Source organism: Uloborus diversus, chromosome 9 (genome assembly GCF_026930045.1).
Source record: "Uloborus diversus isolate 005 chromosome 9, Udiv.v.3.1, whole genome shotgun sequence".
Classification (NCBI taxonomy): Eukaryota; Metazoa; Arthropoda; class Arachnida; order Araneae; family Uloboridae; genus Uloborus; species Uloborus diversus.
The window spans coordinates 70,312,332-70,332,650 of NC_072739.1; the positions used below are offsets into that span (position 1 = coordinate 70,312,332).

The 20,319-nt window shown below is 34.7% G+C and overlaps 1 protein-coding gene across 1 annotated transcript in view; it reads right to left on the reverse strand.

Moving 5' to 3' along the window:
* Positions 1-917: 917 nt before the first annotated feature.
* The window catches only part of LOC129229587 (prostaglandin E synthase 2-like), a 41,346-nt gene continuing 21,944 nt past the window's right edge, over positions 918-20,319 (reverse strand). The window contains exons 3-6 of the mRNA XM_054863924.1: positions 17,690-17,895; positions 8,511-8,723; positions 6,657-6,774; positions 918-1,509 (exon numbers count right to left, since the gene is read on the reverse strand). Of these exons, the coding sequence (XP_054719899.1) occupies positions 1,372-1,509; positions 6,657-6,774; positions 8,511-8,723; positions 17,690-17,895 (675 nt within the window). The 3' untranslated portion in view covers positions 918-1,371. The remainder of the gene's footprint in view (positions 1,510-6,656; positions 6,775-8,510; positions 8,724-17,689; positions 17,896-20,319) is intronic.

Genomic DNA, 20,319 nt, shown 5'->3' on the forward strand with positions numbered 1-20,319 from the left:
ACAAAATTAATACATAATTATTTCAACATATTAATGCACCACATCCAGAAGTGAGTGAACTCGAAATTTTCTGAAGACAGTGTGAAGTTTTTGGAAACTATGAGGAAGTTCAAAGCTCGGCGTTTCAGTAATAAAGTAGAACTTAATTTTTCCTGATCTTGGGAACAAATTTTAATACTCACATAAATATAAATCTATCATTGATCACATAACTTTTGTCCTCAACCAAAAAAGCCACAATAGAGTACAAACACACTGTAGAACCAGCAAGAAAGTTTAAGGCTATACACCCCCTCCCCACATGCCAAAATATAAACCAACCAAATTTCAGTACAATTTGGTATTGCCCTACTCTTGCTGCTCAACCATACTATTGCTGCAAATCATTTTTGTGCTGCTTTGACCAGGGATGCAAATGCTCTGATATGTCAAATCCTATACATAACAAAGAACACTTACCTGCCGAGATGCAAGGAGATTCAACAAATTACAGGTTGTGACCTGCAGAGCATAAAAAAGGAAAATCCCTGCCATTTGTACAACAATATTTCTTCTTAAAACCACTATTCAAAGAAAAGTAAAGTTGCACTATTGCTTTCTTTTCTTTTTTTTGGAGTGAAAAGGTAAATTTTAAATATGCATGGCAACACTATACTTATAGAAGATTATGGCTATTAAATTTTTGCAATTTTTGTCACAAAAAAACCAGGTCTTATGCACTTTTTGTTCTTGATATATATTTTATTTGCTTCTTCATCTGTGTTGCAACTTTAACAATAATGTGTAACACAATTTATTATAACTTTTTTTTTTTTTTTTTTGGTGAATGCATTTAAATAAATCACACTGACTCAAATTAACATAATTATTGATTTATTGATCTCTGAAAAATAGTTTCAATAACATCAGTTACACTACTCAAGAAACGACTTTAGAAACTACAGAGGAGTTTAATATTTTTTGTCAATGAAATCCTTTATTAAAAATAATCTTTAAAATTATTTTTATTACAATATTAATTTTCTTCCCAGTAAGTAAGGAAACATTCATTTAACAAATGAAGTTAAATTTATTAATATATAAAATAACTAACTTTTTACATTTTTCACAAAATGTTAAAGGTAGATTTTTTTTTACGTATTAAAATCTTTGAAACATAAATCAATTTTAGAAAATAAAAGGGAAATTTCTCAAAGAAATTCATGCTTTTTAAATAAATGTTTAGAATAAGGGTGAAATAGAAACAAATATATGAAGTGATGGTGAAGGAGAAACAATATTATGGAATAATGAAACAAAATGATTATAAATATTTTATAATTGATACAATTAAATTATCTACCTATCACAATTAACAATGATTTCCATTTACTAGCAAATTAGTTTATAACCTTCATGGTTTTTAACTATTTCTTGTACTCCATAATACCATTTGCCAATATTAGTATTTAAGAGAAGATCTTTAAAAGCTTGGCACCCTTCTATTGAATTCAGTAAGCCATATACAGCCTGAAAGAGATCATTAAATAATTACTAAAAACTTAAAATTATGAGGGAAAAAATATATTTTTATCTATAGGAAATAGTTTTATATAAATATGAATTTTCTATCAATAAATTACACTAGTTTTTGAAAATACGATTGCAAAAATATTTTAGCTTGAAACATAGAGCAAAAATTTTTAAAAATATTTAATTTCTACGTAAATAACTGTAAGATATATGAAAATCACTTGGGAATATAAAGTGTTAAAAATTGTGCAGAAAAATAAATAACAAAAAGCTCAACAAGCAATTATCAGCATTGCACAAGTTTGGTGTAGGCAAGGGACTAGGCATGCTGCCAAAACTTGGATTTTACTTACATGGTTTAGAAATTACGAAAATTAAAATTTAAAAACACTTGCAAAAATTATTTTAATATTTACAGTCCATCAAAATTTTGTTTGAACCAAAAAATATCTGAAAGATCAAATTGCTCGCAATGCATGTATTGAATTTATCAATAAAATGTTATAGTAGTCCATTTCTGTATTTATTACTAGATGAAGTTGGGGAAAATCTTGTTTGCTCACCAAGCTTTGAATTGTAGGAAGAAAGAGACCTTTTCTTCATTGATGAACTGGGAACAGATTAAGTCAGCTTGTTTTCTGAGTAAAAGCAAGTGTGGTTTTTTTTCCCGACAGACATATTTCTTTCCAAGTACATATGCTTTTATGCAGGTACAATTAAGGCAGTCTAATTTTATATGCCTCCTATATATAATTGCAATACTTACTGAAATTTCGTAGCAATTACACACAATTCATAATACCTGGAACCACTGCATTAGCAGTTCCAAATTGCACTTCCAGTCCTAAAAACCTGTTTGTAGTTAAGGTTTGTTAACATATCAAGTTATCTACATTTTGAAAAGTAATGTGTTAGTTCAGGGGTCTGTCCAGGATTTTTCACAGGGTCCATTTTTTGTGAAAACTCAAATAATTTCATATATATATATATATATTTGTTAAAAAGACGTTTTAGAATTTAGAGATGGTACAAACTGCATCATTAAAACTTAAAGTTGAGTGTTTTCCTCTTCTATGTTGAGAATATCATTCTGGGGTGTTTTTCTAGTATTTGGCGGGGGAGGGGGGTGGGCGGTGGCATCGCTCTCTCAAGTATCAATATTTATCAACCATTCTACATTATGTTAAATTATACTGGAAGTATTTCTGTACAGTATTTAAAATAATTGTAACAAAAAAAAAATCAGACAACGGTTTAGCATTTACCTTTTTGACCCAAGACACTCTTCAAAAGCACAGAATTTCGTTTAAAACTTATGAATTCCGTGATTTTAACAAAAATAAGAAGAGATTTTATTTGTTTACAAATTAACAAAGCGTACTAAACATTAAAAATTCGGAAAATCGGATTCCCATAGCGGAAGCAAAGAGATCGCAATTTTCAAAGTGAAGACATCAAAAGTATAAAAACAGCTTGTAAAAGAAATATTTTTGATAAAATTATTTTAAAATTGCATTTTAGAGTCCTATGATAAACATATCACTAATATCTGCGACACAGCTGAAGCAAAAAAAATAAAATAAATAAATAAAATAAATAAATTAATTAAATAAATAAATAAATAAAATTAAACCATTGATTCAGCATTTTAATTTTTGACTCATAAAAGAAAATGGAATTTTGCTTTAAAAAACTTGAAATGAGCGTTCTAACAAAAATAAAGAGACTTTTCATTTATTTGCATCCTAATAAAGCAAAGTTAGCTTGAAAAAAGAATAAAATATGATTCTCATATGGGATGTTAAAAAATTGCATTTTTCAAAACATAGACATCCAAAGAAAAAAAAACGGTAAATAAGAGTTTATTTAAAGTTAATCATCCTTGTTAGCATCGAAAAAATCAAAACCATATAATTTTCTCCCAAAATAACAGTTAAATGCAAGCTGGTAAAATGATGAGAATATTTTTTAATCAAATCATAATAAAGGTTTAACACCAGACACTAAATGGCAATAATTTTGAAGCTGGAAATCCTATCTGAATCGATCATATTTTCCCCCCACCCTTAGGCTGCGTTCGGAAGCGATCCACCGGTTACATCTCGTGGTTAGCCCGGTGTGGTTATGACGTATTTGGAATTTCTCTAAGAATTCCGGTAGAACAGCTGTGTTTCCGAACGCACGTGGTTAAACCGCGGTAGTTCTAGTTCAGCAGCAAACGACACTCCAATCAAAGCGTAACTTTCATGATAGGCAAGTCACGTGCGTTACGATCAAAGCATGAAACAGGACCAGATTGGCCAACACAGACTTAGTGACGTTTGTGATCTCGCTAACCGCTTCCAGACAGCGGTGTCACAGGTTGCTCCCAAGTTGACCGCCAAAAAACAACCGCAGCATTCCCAAACGCGGATAAGTGACGTGTCCGGTTCCACCGCAAGCGTTCGGAAACGCTTGCGGTTGTTGCACCGAGGCGACCGATCCTTGCTTCTGAATGCAATCTTAGTATCCCTTTGCAGTTCTAAGTTCATTTCGCTGATATATATTATTATTATTTATTGAATGAGCATTGAGAAAAGTGCTTACCAACACCTTTTCAGAAAAGTTTACAACACCGCTGCTAATTAGCTGTAATAAAACAAACAAAATTATTTGAAACCAAACCTTTTTTCAGCTGTTAATTTCTTTCGAAGAAACAAACAACAAGCATTATATTTATTTGGCACTACCAATTATTTATCGCTTGCAGAAGCATGACAAGAGTGCCGATTTTTTTTTCTTTGCATAATTAGCAGATTTTGTATAAGCTGATCCTTCTAATTTAACTTCGAAAAAGGTTCTAAAAATTATCCGTTTTATACACCGAAATATGCGTTATTTTCTTTCTGATTTGCTCTTTTAATAAACAATTTACATACCTGCCAACCTCCGAGAAAATCCGGAAGATTTTTTTATTTCTATCCACAAGATTTTAACGCAAAATAAAATCAAACAGGACACCTACCCTCTTTACATTTAACAATATATTAGTTATGAATTTCATATCAATTGAAATTACTTTCGTTTAGTAAATATTACTCTTATTGGTTTCTTTAAAAGTTTGGAAATAACATTTGTTACTCATATTAAAAAAAGAACGAAGCAAAAACAGCTCGAATTGAGAGAATGAGAAGATAATTGGCGCCGAAATTGTGCCCCTAGTTGCCCGCCGCGACACTTGCTTTGATTGGATCCCGATGAAGTCATGCGCTGTATCACTCAGTGACGTCATAATCTTGCCTTGCTTCTTCTCGTGCCATTCTCTTACGGCAACCTTTCCTTGGCTACTTGGCCCAAAACGCAGTGCCGCATTCCACAGAAGTATCGTTAGTGCCAAAATTGGCGAGATAATTATTTTTCCTACAAAACGTGAAAAATCCGGAAGATTTTGCTCATAACCGGAAAAACGGAAAAGGACATAAAAATCCGTAAAACTTCCGGGAAATCCGGAAGGGTTGGCAGGTATGAATTTATGAAAGATCCGTTCTTGTTTATCAGAATTTTGTGAAGGATCCGTTTTGGTTGATCGGGATTTTGTGAAAGGTCCGTTAACGGACCCAAATATCCTCTGGTCAGACCCCTGTAGTTTATACATTTATTTATGAAAGTACTTACAATTTGAATATATTACCATAACTTCCTGCAGATAATCTGTTAAAAAAGTGTAAAATCAACGCGATGTGAATTATATCATGCTGGGGATTATCTGCAGTTTTCTTTTTTTCAGTACTTCAACAGAGAGATCATCAACTTTTAACAGGATTTGCAAATAGACGGTGCTCATTTTGAAATGTGTGTGCTTGATGTATGTCGTTTTCACAACCCCAATATTTTTTAAATATTATAAACAAAAATGATTTGTTTATTGTTTTATCCTATTTTTAATTTTTATTTCTACAAAGTAACCGTTAACTATTCTGATCTGGCAACAGTAGTGGATTTATCGCATATTCTTATCTTTGATGTGATCCTTTCTTTGTAGTGCCATTTACTGTTTTGGCAAAGTTTTGTAGCCTATGTAGTCTAAAAATGCCTAAACAAGTCAGCTACACAAATGAAAGCAATACTGAAAGCTGAAGAAGTCAGAAATCTTGAAGGCGAAACGTTATTTGGCGTAGACGAGTCGGAAGTCTGTTAGTGGAGAAAGAAAGACAAGTTCAGCGGCAGTGAAAGAGGGAGGAGAACTTTTTGCCACGGGAAAAAACTAGAGGACTCATTGTTCCAGTAGATTATACAGGGCTGATTGTGAGTTCATCAAAACATACCTGAAAGTTTCAAAGCGAGAATGGGGGGGGGGGGGGGGGTATCTTTGGCCCCTATTACTTAAGTGCATCTTTGCCATAGTTTTAAATAGTTCCGAGTCAAAATATTGCGTGCACATTTAATTAAATTCTTAATGGATTACAAAGTTACTTTTGAGCTGGTGTTATACAAATTATCTTGACATTTGACCATCTTAAGGGATAGTTGTCCATCTTAAGGCTCTTTCAGGTATATTTAATGAGTATTATATAATTTAAAATAAATTGCGGAGGTAGGGAGATAAAAACATAACGAAAAAAAAAAACATAATTCCGGTATTTTCAGACATCAAAATACTGGAAATACATCCGAAAATACCAGATATTTGGTAAAATACCGGACCACAATCACCCCTGATTATAGAAGAACGCAAGATAGGAGCTTCTTTTCCACCACTTGGATGTCTGAAAGGTTTATAAGGAAATTTTCAAAATTCCCTGTATTTTCCCTGTTTCTTAACAGATTTTGGCAACCTTGTGTACTGGCTTTTCCTTTTTTAATCAATCCTATGTTTCATAATTTTCAATTGAAACAAAAGAGAATAGTTCAGTTTCGTTACAATATTAAATGTTTAAAAACAATATTGTTTTAGGATTTTCAAAATGATTCCACTTTTTTAAAGAACAGTAAAGTCCTTAGGACCTAGCTTAGTGAACCCCCAGCAAAGTCCCTGTACCTCACTTTGGGTCAGTTGGAACAATGATGTTCCAACCTACTGTGAATTGATCTGAGAACTTAACAAAAGATCGTAAAACATGTTATTTTTTTATGAAATATTAAATTTTCAAAAAAAAAATTCTTACCAAATCAGCTAAATTTGGTGTATTGCCACCATGGAATCTCCTTTTTGGACCAATCTCTTTCATCCATAGCTTACAGCCATCATATAGTGATTGTCTAACATCATCTTTCAATGCATGCCTACAAAAAGAACATTTTTATTTCTGTTTGAACTAATGCATCATTAAACTGACAGCAAATTAGTAAAATATAAAAAGCAATGACATTGTGCTGATTACTCTTCAATTTTATTGCAAAGAGTGTCAGTAATTCAATATTTTACCAATCATTTGTACTTGAATTGAGAGTTTTAATTTAGACACAGAACTTTGTTTTGTGGTTTTGGTAACATAGCTTTGCTGCATCTTTCATCTTCTCGACATGTTCAAAAATAGTAGTAGGTAGTAGTAGCAAATTTTAGTTTTATTCCATTATTGATGATTATGATGCAAGTTTTGCCATTGAACCAACGGGCAGAAATTGCAGATTCAAAATAGTTATCTTGTATCACTCCGGGAAGAGCTTTAATGCTTCATATTAAAAGAAAAATGTTGCTTTCTGTTGGATGTAGAGATAAGAACTTCTTTTTACAATAAGATTTTGGCAAGTCCTGGCACTGATTATAACAAAAATGATAGATAAAATGGTTTTGTAGTTAGATTTGACTTCAGTTTATATCCAACTGTTATAATCAAAACTAAACAGGTAATCCTTTCATTGAAACAAACAAATCCTTTAAAATAGTATTTTAAATATAATTATTATTTACTTAACAAAAACACATCAGTAAATATTTAGGACTGAAACATATTGCATTCCAGACAATAAAGATTAAAATCGGTACTATATTTTGATAATTATCTTCACAGAGCTACTAACCTGGTAAGTTAAACATTGGTACAATTTAATTCTAAAATACATTGAAACAAAATGATTTTTTCCTTTCATTCCCTACAAAATTAGGTCCTTTTCTAAAAAAATCATTAAACTTGGGAATTTCTGTTTTGACTTCAATATAGTAATAATACACAGAAAAAAATTTTGAAATAGCAAAGCATAGTTTCAAAAGTCCAACATATACTCATGCTTTTCAATATGACGTATGCTAATGGAGCAAGTTTTTTTTGGCAAAAAAGCTGGCCAAATTACTTTTTTTTTTCCTTTTTGTGGGTACCTAAATCAGCAATCTTCTGTACAGTGTTGCATAATATAGACGAACGCGTGAATGATGTTCGTAGAAAATGTTTGACTGTGCAGAAATATTTTTAAAACTACTAACGTTAATTTAAAACACTGGGTAAATTTAAAAAAAATCCCAGTTTATTTCTGTTTCTTCCAAATATTTTTTTGTCTGCCATTCTTGACCAGTCTTTTTGTCAAAACAATTTTTAATATGCATTTGTTTTTGCAGAAATAGTTAATTTTAAAATAAAGGGTGAATTTGGCAAATTATTTTCAGAAAATTTTCCAGTTAGAATTTGTGTTCGCGTGAAAGCTTTTCATTTTATCCAACTCTGCTTCTGTACAATTGTATGATCAAATCAAAATTTGTGCATTGTACAGAAGAATCAAACAAATTGGCAGCTGTCTTAATTATCGACTTTTTTCCTTTCTTCTTCGTGGACCCTTTTGGCATGAATACATCCTAATGCTTTTTAATATGATAATAATAATAACTAATAAAACTGAGCAATGAAAAGGAAACTGATCAATTTAATCTCACTGCAAAACTTTTTACACCTTGACAATTTATCATTTATCAAGCTGCACTCTCCATAGGACATTTTGGGCTACAATATGAATAGAGAAAATAATGCAGACATGCAATGGATCTTAAAGAGTGATTAACAAATAAAAACTAAGATTAAATGAATTACCTTTTTTTCAACCTCTTCCCGATAAAATACATAGCAGCTGCTCCAACATATATCACAAACAACCTCTCAAGGCTTGAAAAATTCTTTTCCCATTCTCCGACGTCAGAAAAGTAGTTGAAAGACTGAAGAGACTCATCAAATGTGCGATAAATGTTCGGAGAAAGGATGTGCACTAATTCTTTATCTGCCCATTCTCGCCACTTCCTTTCAGTTCTAAATATATAATACCAATTAAAGAAAAGACATTTTAAAACAATAAAAAAATTGCAGAGAAAAGAAAAATTATATCTAAGAATGAATAACAAGATGAATTTTGCGCACTGATGCATAACCAAACATCAGGTTTCATACTTTCTGCAATTTTAGATACACATTTTTAAAATATCCCTCATTTCAGATTAGTTTCGTAGGGTTTTTTTTAGCATGGGGGAGGGGAGGTGTAAGAGATCAAAAAATCGAACTGGTTTTTAATAATCAAACTGAACTATATATCAGAAATTGCTTAACTATATAGAAACATATTTTTTTTAATCATTTTATCTTAGCTTGTAACTTGATAAAATATTTAAAACCAAACATACCATTAATTTAGGTATTTAAGCATTTTCTTGGCCAAAGACAGATAAGAGCCCCAAAGTAAAATACTTGACGATGTTCTGTAACTTAAAATCATTTAACCAAAATTCTTCTGCAAGTACTTCAAGCATTGTATACACAAGCCAACAATGTGACCTTTTCCACAAATCGGGAGCCATAAAACAAAATCATTTCATATAGGACGTTTACTTTTATTCTTTTCTTTTTTTCAGTTTTTAAAATTTCACTGTTGCTATGAATTTCTGTGGAACCTAAACTGATGAGTAGCATATAATAAAACACTTCAAAACTTTCTAAATAGTTGAAATATTTTTAGGATGCAAAGTATTGAAATCTCAAACAAGACACGCAATTTTGGCGATGGACCAGTTTCAATGTAGGCATGCTTCCAAAACATACGTTTATGGAGGAAATTGTGGTGGATGAAAATCGATTGGGTAAAATAAGGAAAATACAAATATCTTGCAACTCAACAAAGAATTTTGCACAAATTTTGCAGATTTCTTTAAGTTGAAAGTAAATCTAAAGTTCCTCCTGCAGGTGGCTTATCGAATCCCACATTTTTCGCGAGCTTTCCACAGACTTATCGTAATTTCCGAGAATTTTAGATTTTTCTTCTTCTAATTTAAGCAAATCTGCAGAATTTGTGCAAAATTCTTCCTTGAGTTGGAAGATATTTGTAGAAAATCTGCAGTTGCAGAAGAATTTCTGCAGAAAATTTGTCTCAGTTGTCCTTTCACATTTGAACAGAATTGTGAACAGCAAAAGAAGAAGAGTGGCAGCTACAGAAGTGGATGCAATGAGATTTCAAAATTCAGATTTCTTTTTCAGATCGTTCAATTTTCTACTTTTAATGTGCAGTACGGTTGAATGGCTCAAGATTACTAATGCTCTTTAAGCTACTGTTACTTTCTCTTTGCCCAGGACGTTTTCCATGACTTAAAAGTAAATTTCCATGACTTAGAACAGATTGGTTGGTTGGTTGGTTTGATTTTTATGGCGCAAGAGCCCTTGAGGGCTATACTGCGCCAAACGATATTTTATTATATGCTATTTATTTTTCTTTAAAGAATAAGGTAAATAAAAGCGTATTTTGAAGAAGAAAGCATAAAACTTCAAGTGCTAGTGTTAAAAAGTGCAGCCGATAAAAACATTTAAACAATTTGAAGATAAAGACAAAATGGGCAAAACAATATCTTGAAAAACAAAGGAAGGACGAAATCACATAATGTCGAGACAAACACTAAATTAAAAAGGAGAATCCAATCTCCTGGAGGAAGGAGTACAAATTGCGATGGGGCGGCTCCCCCAGCAACTCCTTCAAAGATGGGTTAAAATTATTAAAATATTTATAACGAATTAGATTAAAATTTGGGCAGTTGCATAAAATGTGCAACACTGTCTGATTTACATCACATGTAATGCATGTTGGAGCTGGTTCATGACATAAGAGATATTTATGAGTAAATCTGGTATGTCCAATGCGAAGTCGAGCTAATAAGACTTGTTCTCTCCTGGTGATATTTAATGATTTAAAACCTCGAGTGGAGGGCTGGATCGAATGCAATTTATTTTGGATTTCTGAATTCCACGTCCCCTGCCAATACGTGTTGACGCTTACAACGACGGCGTTTTTGATGTCATCGAAAGGGACACTATTATCGACCAGGATACTTGCAGCTCTGGCAGCTGAGTCGGCTGCCTCATTGCCTGCAATGCCTACATGACCAGGGATCCAACAAAAAAGAACACGAAAATTATTTTGCATAAGGTTTTTGTATAAAAGATATGACTGGATGACTATAGGATGGCTGTTATTATTGCAATAAGTGATGGCTTCCACTGAACTCTTTGAGTCAGTGAATATCACCCACTTTCTATGAACAGATTGGGCTATTGATTCTAGAGATGAAAATATAGCTTTTATTTCTGCAGTAAATACAGAGCAAGATGTGTTTAATTTTTCTGCCGTAACTTGATCATTAATTATTGTGGAAAAGCCGACGTGATCGTTTGCTTTTGATCCGTCAGTGAAAATGTGTTTATAACCAGAATACTTGCTTTTGATCTCATGAAACACTTGTTGATAAACTGTATTAGCGGTAGTTTGTTTTGGGAATTTTGAGAAATCATTGATTATAGAAGGTATGACTTCGCACCATGGTTCAATTAGTTTTGTTGTGTTAACGGTTTTGAAATCCGATAGCTGCAGGTCCGAGAGTACCCGACGCATTCGGATCCCAAATGTTGGGGTCATCGAAGGCCGGTGTAGAAATAAAGCAACATTAGATGGATTGAAAATGTGGAGATGTAGTGGGTGATTGGTGCAGGGTTTTGTTTTGAAGTAAAAATTTAAAGAAAGTTTGAGGCGTCTATTGTTTAGAGATTGTTCGTGTGCAAGGATATGAAGACTGTTGATAGGCGAAGTTCGAAACGCTCCTGTGCAGATGCGCAGTGCCTGATTATGTATTGGATCCAGACTTTTCAGATAGGTTTTTGCAGCAGAGCCATAAATTTGACATCCATAATCAAGTTTTGAGCGTATCAGAGCCCTGTATATTCTTAACAGAGACTCTGTATCAGCACCCCAAGAAGTGTTCGCTAAGACTTTAAGGATATTTAATTTTAATGAACATTTCTTTTTTAACTCTTGTATATGCGGTATAAATTTTAGTTTATTATCAAGGGTGAGACCAAGGAATTTTCCTTGATCTTTTACAGCTATTGGTTGATTATTGAGGAGAAGATTCGGGTCAGGGTGAAGCCCTCTTTTACGGCAGAAGTGGATACAGAATGTTTTTTGAGCAGAGAAAGTGAACCCATTTTCTTCTGCCCATTGGGTTACTTTATTGATTGCAATTTGAAGTTGTCTTTCAATGATACTCATGCTCGTTGATGAGAAAGAAATTTGAAAATCATCCACGAACATGGTACCTTTTACAGCGGGAGGCAATTGGTCAATTAAGCTATTGATTGCTATAATGAATAGAGTTACGCTTAGTACACTTCCCTGGGGTACTCCTTCTTCTTGAATGAAGGTATCCGACAGAACAGACTTGACGCGTACACGAAAAGAACGATGTTTCATAAAATTGGAGAGAAAGATGGGTAAATTACCTCGCAACCCATACTCATGAAGGGTTTTGAGGATCCCATACCTCCAGGTACGGTCGTATGCTTTTTCAATATCGAAAAATACGCTCACAAGATGTTTTCGTTTAAGAAATGCTTCTCTTACTGATGTTTCGAGAAGCATTAGATTGTCGATTGTGCATCTGCCACGCCTAAACCCACTTTGATATGAGGATATGAGATGGTGTGACTCCAGAATGTGCATCAGTCTGGCGTTTACCATCCGTTCCATGACTTTACATAGGCAACTAGTGAGAGCTATAGGTCTATAGCTCTCAGGTTTATCAGATTGTTTGTTTGGTTTAAGTATAGGGATAACTATTGCTTGACTCCAGGATTTTGGGAATCTATGTTCAGAATAAATTCTGTTAAAAAGCTGCAGAATATTTTCTAATGAAGACCTGCTTAGATTTTTTAACATGCTATTGTGAATTTGATCTGGACCAGGTGATGAGTTTCTTGATTTTTGTAAGGCAGTATTTAGTTCATGAAGGGTGAATTTTGTGTTGTATTGATTAAAAATGTTTGAATTAAAATCTAGAACTTTTTGTTCTTTGCGTGATTTGATGGTTAAAAATTTTGAGCAATAGTTATTTGCACTGGAGACTTCTGCCAGATAAGTCCCCATGCAGTCAGCCACCTCTTTGTAATCGGATAAAATACGACCATTATTCTCCAGAATGGGTGCACAAGATGTATTGTAGTTGCCAACGATTTTTTTTATTTTACCCCATACGGTCTTTGATGGAGTGGACGTCGTAATTGTGCTGACATAGGTCTGCCACGAGTCCCGCTGGCTCTTCCGTCGAATCCTTCGAGCTTCAGCACGAGCTCGTTTAAGTGCCACGAGATTTTGTGTGGTTGGATAACGACGAAACGTGTTCCATGCCTTTTTTTGTTTCTTATGAGCCTCCTGACAATCAAGGTTCCACCAAGGCTTAGGAAACTTGATCCTGCCTTTAGTGGTTTTTGGTATAGCAGCGTTAGCTGCGTTTAAGATGATGTCGGTTACTCGCTTTACCGCTACATCGATATCACTATCAGTCACGTCTTCTGATTTAATTTCTGCCAACTGGATAAATGCTGCCCAATCAGCTCGATCAATGCGAAGTCGAGCTTGCTGATGCTGCTGATGGCCGCAGCGTCCAGTAGAGGTTATCCTGATCGGAAAGTGGCCACTGGAGTAGAGTCCACCCTCCACCTGAAAATCCCAACGTGGCAGAAAAGAAGGTGAGCAAATTACGAGATCGATGGCATGGTAAGATTGGGTAGAAAGATGAAAATAAGTGTTTTCACCGTTATTAAGGATGCAAAGATCATTGTCTTCAATAAAATTTTCTATTGTTAAACCTCTACTGTTGGAGTCTGGACTCCCCCAGAGAGGATTATGGCCATTGAAATCCCCCAAGATGACAAATGGGGGAGGAAGTTGATCAACCAGTGTCTGCAACTCCACGCTTCTTAAGTCATAGGAAGGTGGGATATATACAGAACAAACTGTGAACAGCAAGTGAAGGTGAACGCGCGCAGCTACTGCTTGTAGGGATGTGTTGATATTGAGCTGGCTAGATGCATAATCATTGTTGATTAGCAATGCCACTCCTCCACAACGACGGTCTCCTGACAAGCAGTCCTTGCGGTACATGTCAAAACCTTTCAACCTCGGTCTATCAGCAGGGGACAGAAATGTTTCTTGCAGACAAAATATGGCCGGTTGGTAATATTCGACAAGATCCTTGATGTCCATGACATTATGCGAGTAACTCTGACAATTCCAAGAAAGAATGCTCAGGGCCATTGAGAAAAGAGGAAGGAGAAACGGCCGGAAGAAGAGGGAGCAGCTCATGAAGGAGGATGGTCCGTCCATCCCTCATCGTCGGATGGCGGAAGGTCTTCGAATTCGACATCCTCGTCCTCCTCTTGGAGAGGAGGTTGTTGAAGTTTTTCAATTTGGGACTTAGTTAATTTTACTTTCTTGCTAGAAAGTAAAAAATCCTCTTTTTTAAAATTATAAAATTTTGGGGGCCTCTGTTTAGAGACTACCCCAATTTTTGCACGCGTTTGAATAATTTTCTTTTTTTCCACAGTTTTGTTTTGTTTTTGATCAGTTGGTTTTTTTGATATTATTGTAGATGGGTAACTTGTACTCGGGATTTGTGTACTTAATATTTTAGTTTCGTTACTATTTTTCTGTGGAGGCTTAGGGGTATTGAGTTGTTTATTTTTTGATTTAGGGGAGTTAGTTGATTTAGTGCTGGTTATTGTATTAATAATTTGAGGGTCTGTTTGTGTGCTGGTAGAATTGAATATTTTTCTTACTGCAGCAGCATATGAAAGTCCGGCTGAAGGCGTACGAGATTGAACAATTTTTCTGGCATCTGGATATGATATGTTCTGAGTGGTTTTGATTACTTGTACTTCCTTTTCGGAGAGCCAGTTTGGACATTTTCTAGAGTAGGACGGGTGATCTCCTTTGCAGTTGACACATTTGTATTCCTTTTTGCATTCATTGCTGTCGTGGCCGGGCTCAGCGCACCTGGCACAAGTTTCTGCACCACGGCATGACAGTCTGGAATGCCCAAAGCGCTGGCACTTAAAGCACCGTAGCGGGTTTGGAATATATGGTCTAACAGGGCAGGAGAGATAACCAGCTTTGACACGTGAAGGGAGGATAGGCGTACTAAAAGTCAGAATGATATGTTTAGTATTCTGCATTTCGCCATTGCGTTTAATAGTGATCCTCTTCACTCCACTTACGTGTTGGTCTTTCATTTCTTCTAGAATTTCCTTCTCTGATGTAAATAGAAGGTCTGGCTCTGAAATAACTCCCCGAGAAAAGTTTAGAGTTGAGTGAGCTGTAACTGTACATAGATATGAGCCTAGTTGTTTGATAGCTAGAATAGGTTGAACTTGTTTAGGATGTTTGATTTCAACTAATAGTTCGCCAGTGCGTAGCTTTTTTACTGATTGAAACTCGCCGATAAGATTTATTAATGCCTTGTTAATTAAGAATGGGGATACAGCGGTGAATGTTAGATTTTCGTTCCTTTTGATAATAAAGAATTTTGCAGATGTAAGTGATTCAGTCTGACGCTCCCCACAAGGGGGAGAGGTGTTCTTTGAGTTTATATCCATAAATTATTCAGAGAACTAGGGGGAAAAATGGGGTCTAGCCCCTGTGTAGCCCCCCTACACAGAGGTAAGGCTGCGTACGACAGGGTTCGCCTGCTATCCCTGAAGCCTCCCGTTTGAGGCACCGACTACCCCCGGTACCACGCAGCCATAGGCACGGTTGACACACCTTGGCTTAGGGGTTTTCGTCCGCATTTGGTAAGTGTGATGAGGGAAGGAAGGGAAAAAAATCCCCTCCCGCCGATATTCTGTTTGAGCAACTGGGGGTTCACTACTCCTCCCAAGAGCTCGCCCCGAACTCACCACACCGCAAGCCCCCCCACCACGACAAGGTAAACGGACACGGGGGGGACTTAGAACAGAAATTTCAATTTTCTATGAATTTTCCAGGTCTGAAATTTGCTTTTTTTTCCATGACTTTCCAGGATTTTTATGACCCATACGAATCCTGAATAAAAAGGCCAAGACTGAACTTGAAAAGGAGAAAACACCTATATCATGAGGCTCAAAACAGCCCAAAGAAAATGTTAAAAATTCATTGGGAAGTGGAAGCAACAAAAAGGCAAAGACTGACGCTTAAGAATTTCTAAAAGAGAAATTTGCCACATGGGTGAATGATGCATGGGAAGCCGTCATTGCTTCAACCATTATTTCAGCCTATGTAAAATCTGACATAATTGAAAAGGAACGTGAACTTAGGGAGGCTAAAGAAAGTGACTGCGACGAAAGTGTGGGCAAATTGGATGAATTAACTTTCACACTTTAATTCTGATTTTTTTTTTTAATTACGCCCACCTTTCAAACATAAGGCGTCTTGCTGTCCAGTATAACAATGAAGTGGCTTCAAAGGATGTTAGGGCCTGGTAGTCATCACAATTATGAATATCATGAAAAGAGGAGCAACTGTAAAGATGCTCTCATGTCATTATGCAGGGACGCAGCCTCTTTAGCCAAGATGTCCGCTCGTTCATTTCCATAGATGCCGCAATGGCCTGGGATCCACTGGAAGACAACCTCTCTTCCGGAACGCAAAAGAGAGTCAATGGATTTTTTATACTCAAGCTCAAGTTCTGAAGGATATAGATTGTAATCAGTAATGGTCTGAATTGCAGCCTGAGAATCAACAAAGAGAATAATATTGTGTTCAGCTGGTTCTCCAATAGATCTGATGGCCATAAAAATTGCGTTCATTTCTCCATCGAAGTTATCCGCCCAAGTGTCGAGAGGCTCCTGAAGATTAAAATGTTTGGAGTAGGCACCGGCACCTGCTCTACCAGCTGAAGGAGTGGCCGATCCGTCAGTATAAACCCTAAACCAATCCTGATCAGGGTACCTCTCATGTATTGTGGCCAAAACAATGGAGTACATCTCAGTCTAATGAGAATCTGATTTCTTGACAGGCTACCAGATCAAACCTAGCTGCAGCATGTCTCAGAAGGCCAGTATCAGAAGATGGTCTATAGATGCCAAGTCTGGAGTTGGAGACCTCAAAGGCCTCTGCAAGTATTTGGCACTCAAAAAGAAAAAAGTGTTGAAATTTTAGTCTAGTATGCGGAAGAATGTAATCAGGCCAGAAATGCTAATTCTGATATTAAAGAATTATATCTTGATTTTAACGTGATTATTTTGGTTGATTTAATTTCATCTTTACATCTTTGTTTTTTATCACCTGAATTTTTTTACTATTATGTTTAAATAAAATATTTTAAAAGTTTAAAAAAAAAAGGTTTATTGAAAAGGGAATAACATTGGTTTTTGAATTCGGTGAAGTTCTTTTTTGGAATAGCTCAAAGTGAGTTTTTATTTCATTATAATTATTTAATTTATTTATTGCTGTTTGAGTATAAAATAATATAAACTATCATAAATGATTGTTTATATATATAAATATATGTATAGATAGATGACAATGACAGACTAGATGATCGGCACAGTCACCGTGTTTTTATTCGTTGTCCTGCGGCATATGCGATAGGGCGGCTTATCTACCTGAAATTATGGCACTTAAGATCATATCAATTGATGTGTGTGCATACCAATTGCGCAACAAAATACTAAAACATGTTGCCGCATAAAAATTGTCCACTAACCGAAACTGGTGCTGTCTAATTTAACCAAACCTTCTAAATATTCGAAACTATGTTAGGATACACTTTCATAACCACTCTCATTTTTACCACAATATAGCTAGAAGACTAGCATAAAATTTTTAAAACTGGAAAATTATCTAATCACAATTCAAATGTTCATGAAATTTAGAGTAGAAACAAATATTTAACTTGTAATAGAAGTTAAAAATATGAACTCAAAATACTCACTTTACAAATTCATCTGATCTTCCTTTTGGTAATTTGTCACCATACATTAAGAAGTACTTATTCATAACTTCTTCAACTTCTTTACCATCTTCATTCTTATAAGCAAATGGTGCGTAATATTGAAGAACTTTTTCTAGTCCACTATTTATGTCGAACAAAAATGTCCCTAATATGCTTATTATGACAGTTGAATCATTGAGTTGATGCTGCAAAATTAAGTTCATTTTAAAATATGACTTTTAAAAACAAAAAACTTAACAGGAAAAAGCTACATTTAATTTTAGCAATGTTTCTAATACACTGGATACTAAAAGTTAAGGCACAATTGTCTTTTTGTGTCTAATTTGCAAATGAATGTGTAGAAACAGGAAAAAAAAAGAATGAAATAATTATTTAGAGTGCACCATAGAACCGAAGTTCCTAGGAATGTTCCTGTATTTGGTGCAGTGATATTAGCCAAAGTGGATGTTGTGCCTATAACGCGGTCCGTCCTGTTCTAGAGCTAAGCCTAGTTTGTGGAAGCTGATTAACTGTTCGCAAGTGTGCAATTAGGCGAAACTACACATTGGGCTTGCGTGTTCATTTGTTTTCGAGTTATGGAACTTGCAAACTTATTAGTTAAAGGTGACATTTTACTATTTGTTAAAAGTGCTTTTCCTCACATAGTGTTTGTCCTGTTGTTCAACTAAGACATTTTCAAATGTTTAGGGGGTTTAGTCCAAATTGTTATGGAGCATGTTACCTAATGAGTTTATTTAAATTTAACCTGTGATATTTTGAAATAAATGTTGTTAATTTGAAATTTTGGAGTGTTTTATTTCCTTCTGGCAGACCACATGGCTTTATTGATGTTGGGTTTTGAATACCTTTAATTTAGTTCAATGAACTAAAGATTAAAACAAAAAAATATACCGTATATACTTGCGTATAAGTCAAGAAATTTTGTCCAAAAAATAAGGCTCGAGATGGGGAATCGACTTATGCGCGAGTAAAAATTTTTGTTATCTTTTTAATAGTATATTTACCCTATTTTAATATTATCTCGTTGCGTACTACTTAAAGATTAGCATAAATGCTTAAGTATTAGATGATGTTAAGGTATTGAGTATTTACTTACAGCTTTCGGCCGCATATTATATCAATAAGTATCAGGTAAATATCCTCCATAAAAGTTAAAGCTTGAATATGTGCTTCCATATTATCGCCACTTGATGGCGCCCTTGTCACGATCTCTTATTGGTGGGAAAGTTGAAAAATATTCTAGAAATCATCACATTGCTCATGCTAGATATACTTGGACCAATGAGCATTGAGCACCTGTTATGAACTTGAGTTTTTAAGGTGAATCGCTGTTACGCTCATGGCTATTGATCTTTCTATCCATAGAAGTATGTGAGTGTGGAGCCATTAGAATAGTTTGAAAGCTGGTTTACTATTAGTACGATAGTTGTATCAGCGCGAGTGCAGTATGGAAGAGGAATAGAATGATGTTACATTAAAGTGTAGTATTTTCGGCATACTTCTGAGTTGTGGGATATTAAGTGGAATTTCTCCATGATGGATTTCTAGATGGTATATGATGTGGAACTTAGTCTAGTCATTTTGCTTACTACTTGGAAAGTTGTACTCACCGTTGTAAACGAGATTCGTATTAGGTAGCAAATTCAGGATATAGTATAGTGCAATATTTAAACATCTTTCTTACTGTTTTTATTAGTGCAGTACTGAGAATACCCAATAGCCCAGTTCTTTCTTTATATTAACCTATTGTTTTTAATGTATTTTATGTAACACTTTTTGCTTCAATAAAGGCTTTTGTTACTTTATACAATCGAATCTTTCTTACAACTTTCGTCACATTTACACTCACAATTTTACGTGAGTTTTCTTTCAATAATGCAACTATTTTTTCCGATCAAAACAACGTAAAATGGCGACATGCGGTTACAGGTATGAGTCGCAAAGTTGATCGTGTGACAAATTAAATGGATTTAATAAAAAATAATAAAACAAGCCTAAAAAAATTCCACAAAACAAAAAAAAAATTTTTATTCATTAAGAATAAAATCAACAATTAAGAGAAATTGTAATATTAAAAATACGAAAACACGTTTCTTGACGCGGAAAACTTTCCATACAGAGGTATGAAATCATTATTTTTTAAATATTTATTTTCAATCAACGTATCAAAAAATATTTTGAACAATCACGCCCTCTAATTTCAAATAAGTGAACAATACTTGTTTGCTTTGTTAGTGGCAACACTTTGCTCGATTAATCGTCTATTGCTAAATATATAGTCGCATGTGTTGCTCTCTTTCACATAATGGCTGAAATTACAAAAAAAAATGTAATTCTTATACTGCAGGATTTAAGCTGAGAGTTATTTCCAATTGCTGAAACCACTAATAACTCAGCTGCCTCACAGGAGTTTATAATGTTAGTGAGAAATTGGTTCAAGACTGGCACAAGAAAGAGGAGGAATTGATCCAGATTCGGAGGACAAGAAAGGCGCTTAGGCACGGAACTGCATCTTTTGCAAAACTGGAGGAAGCCCTCAATGATTGGGTTTTGGATTGCGGTAAAAATGGCTACGCTGTGTCGCGAACAGCAATTCTTTTTGTTAGATT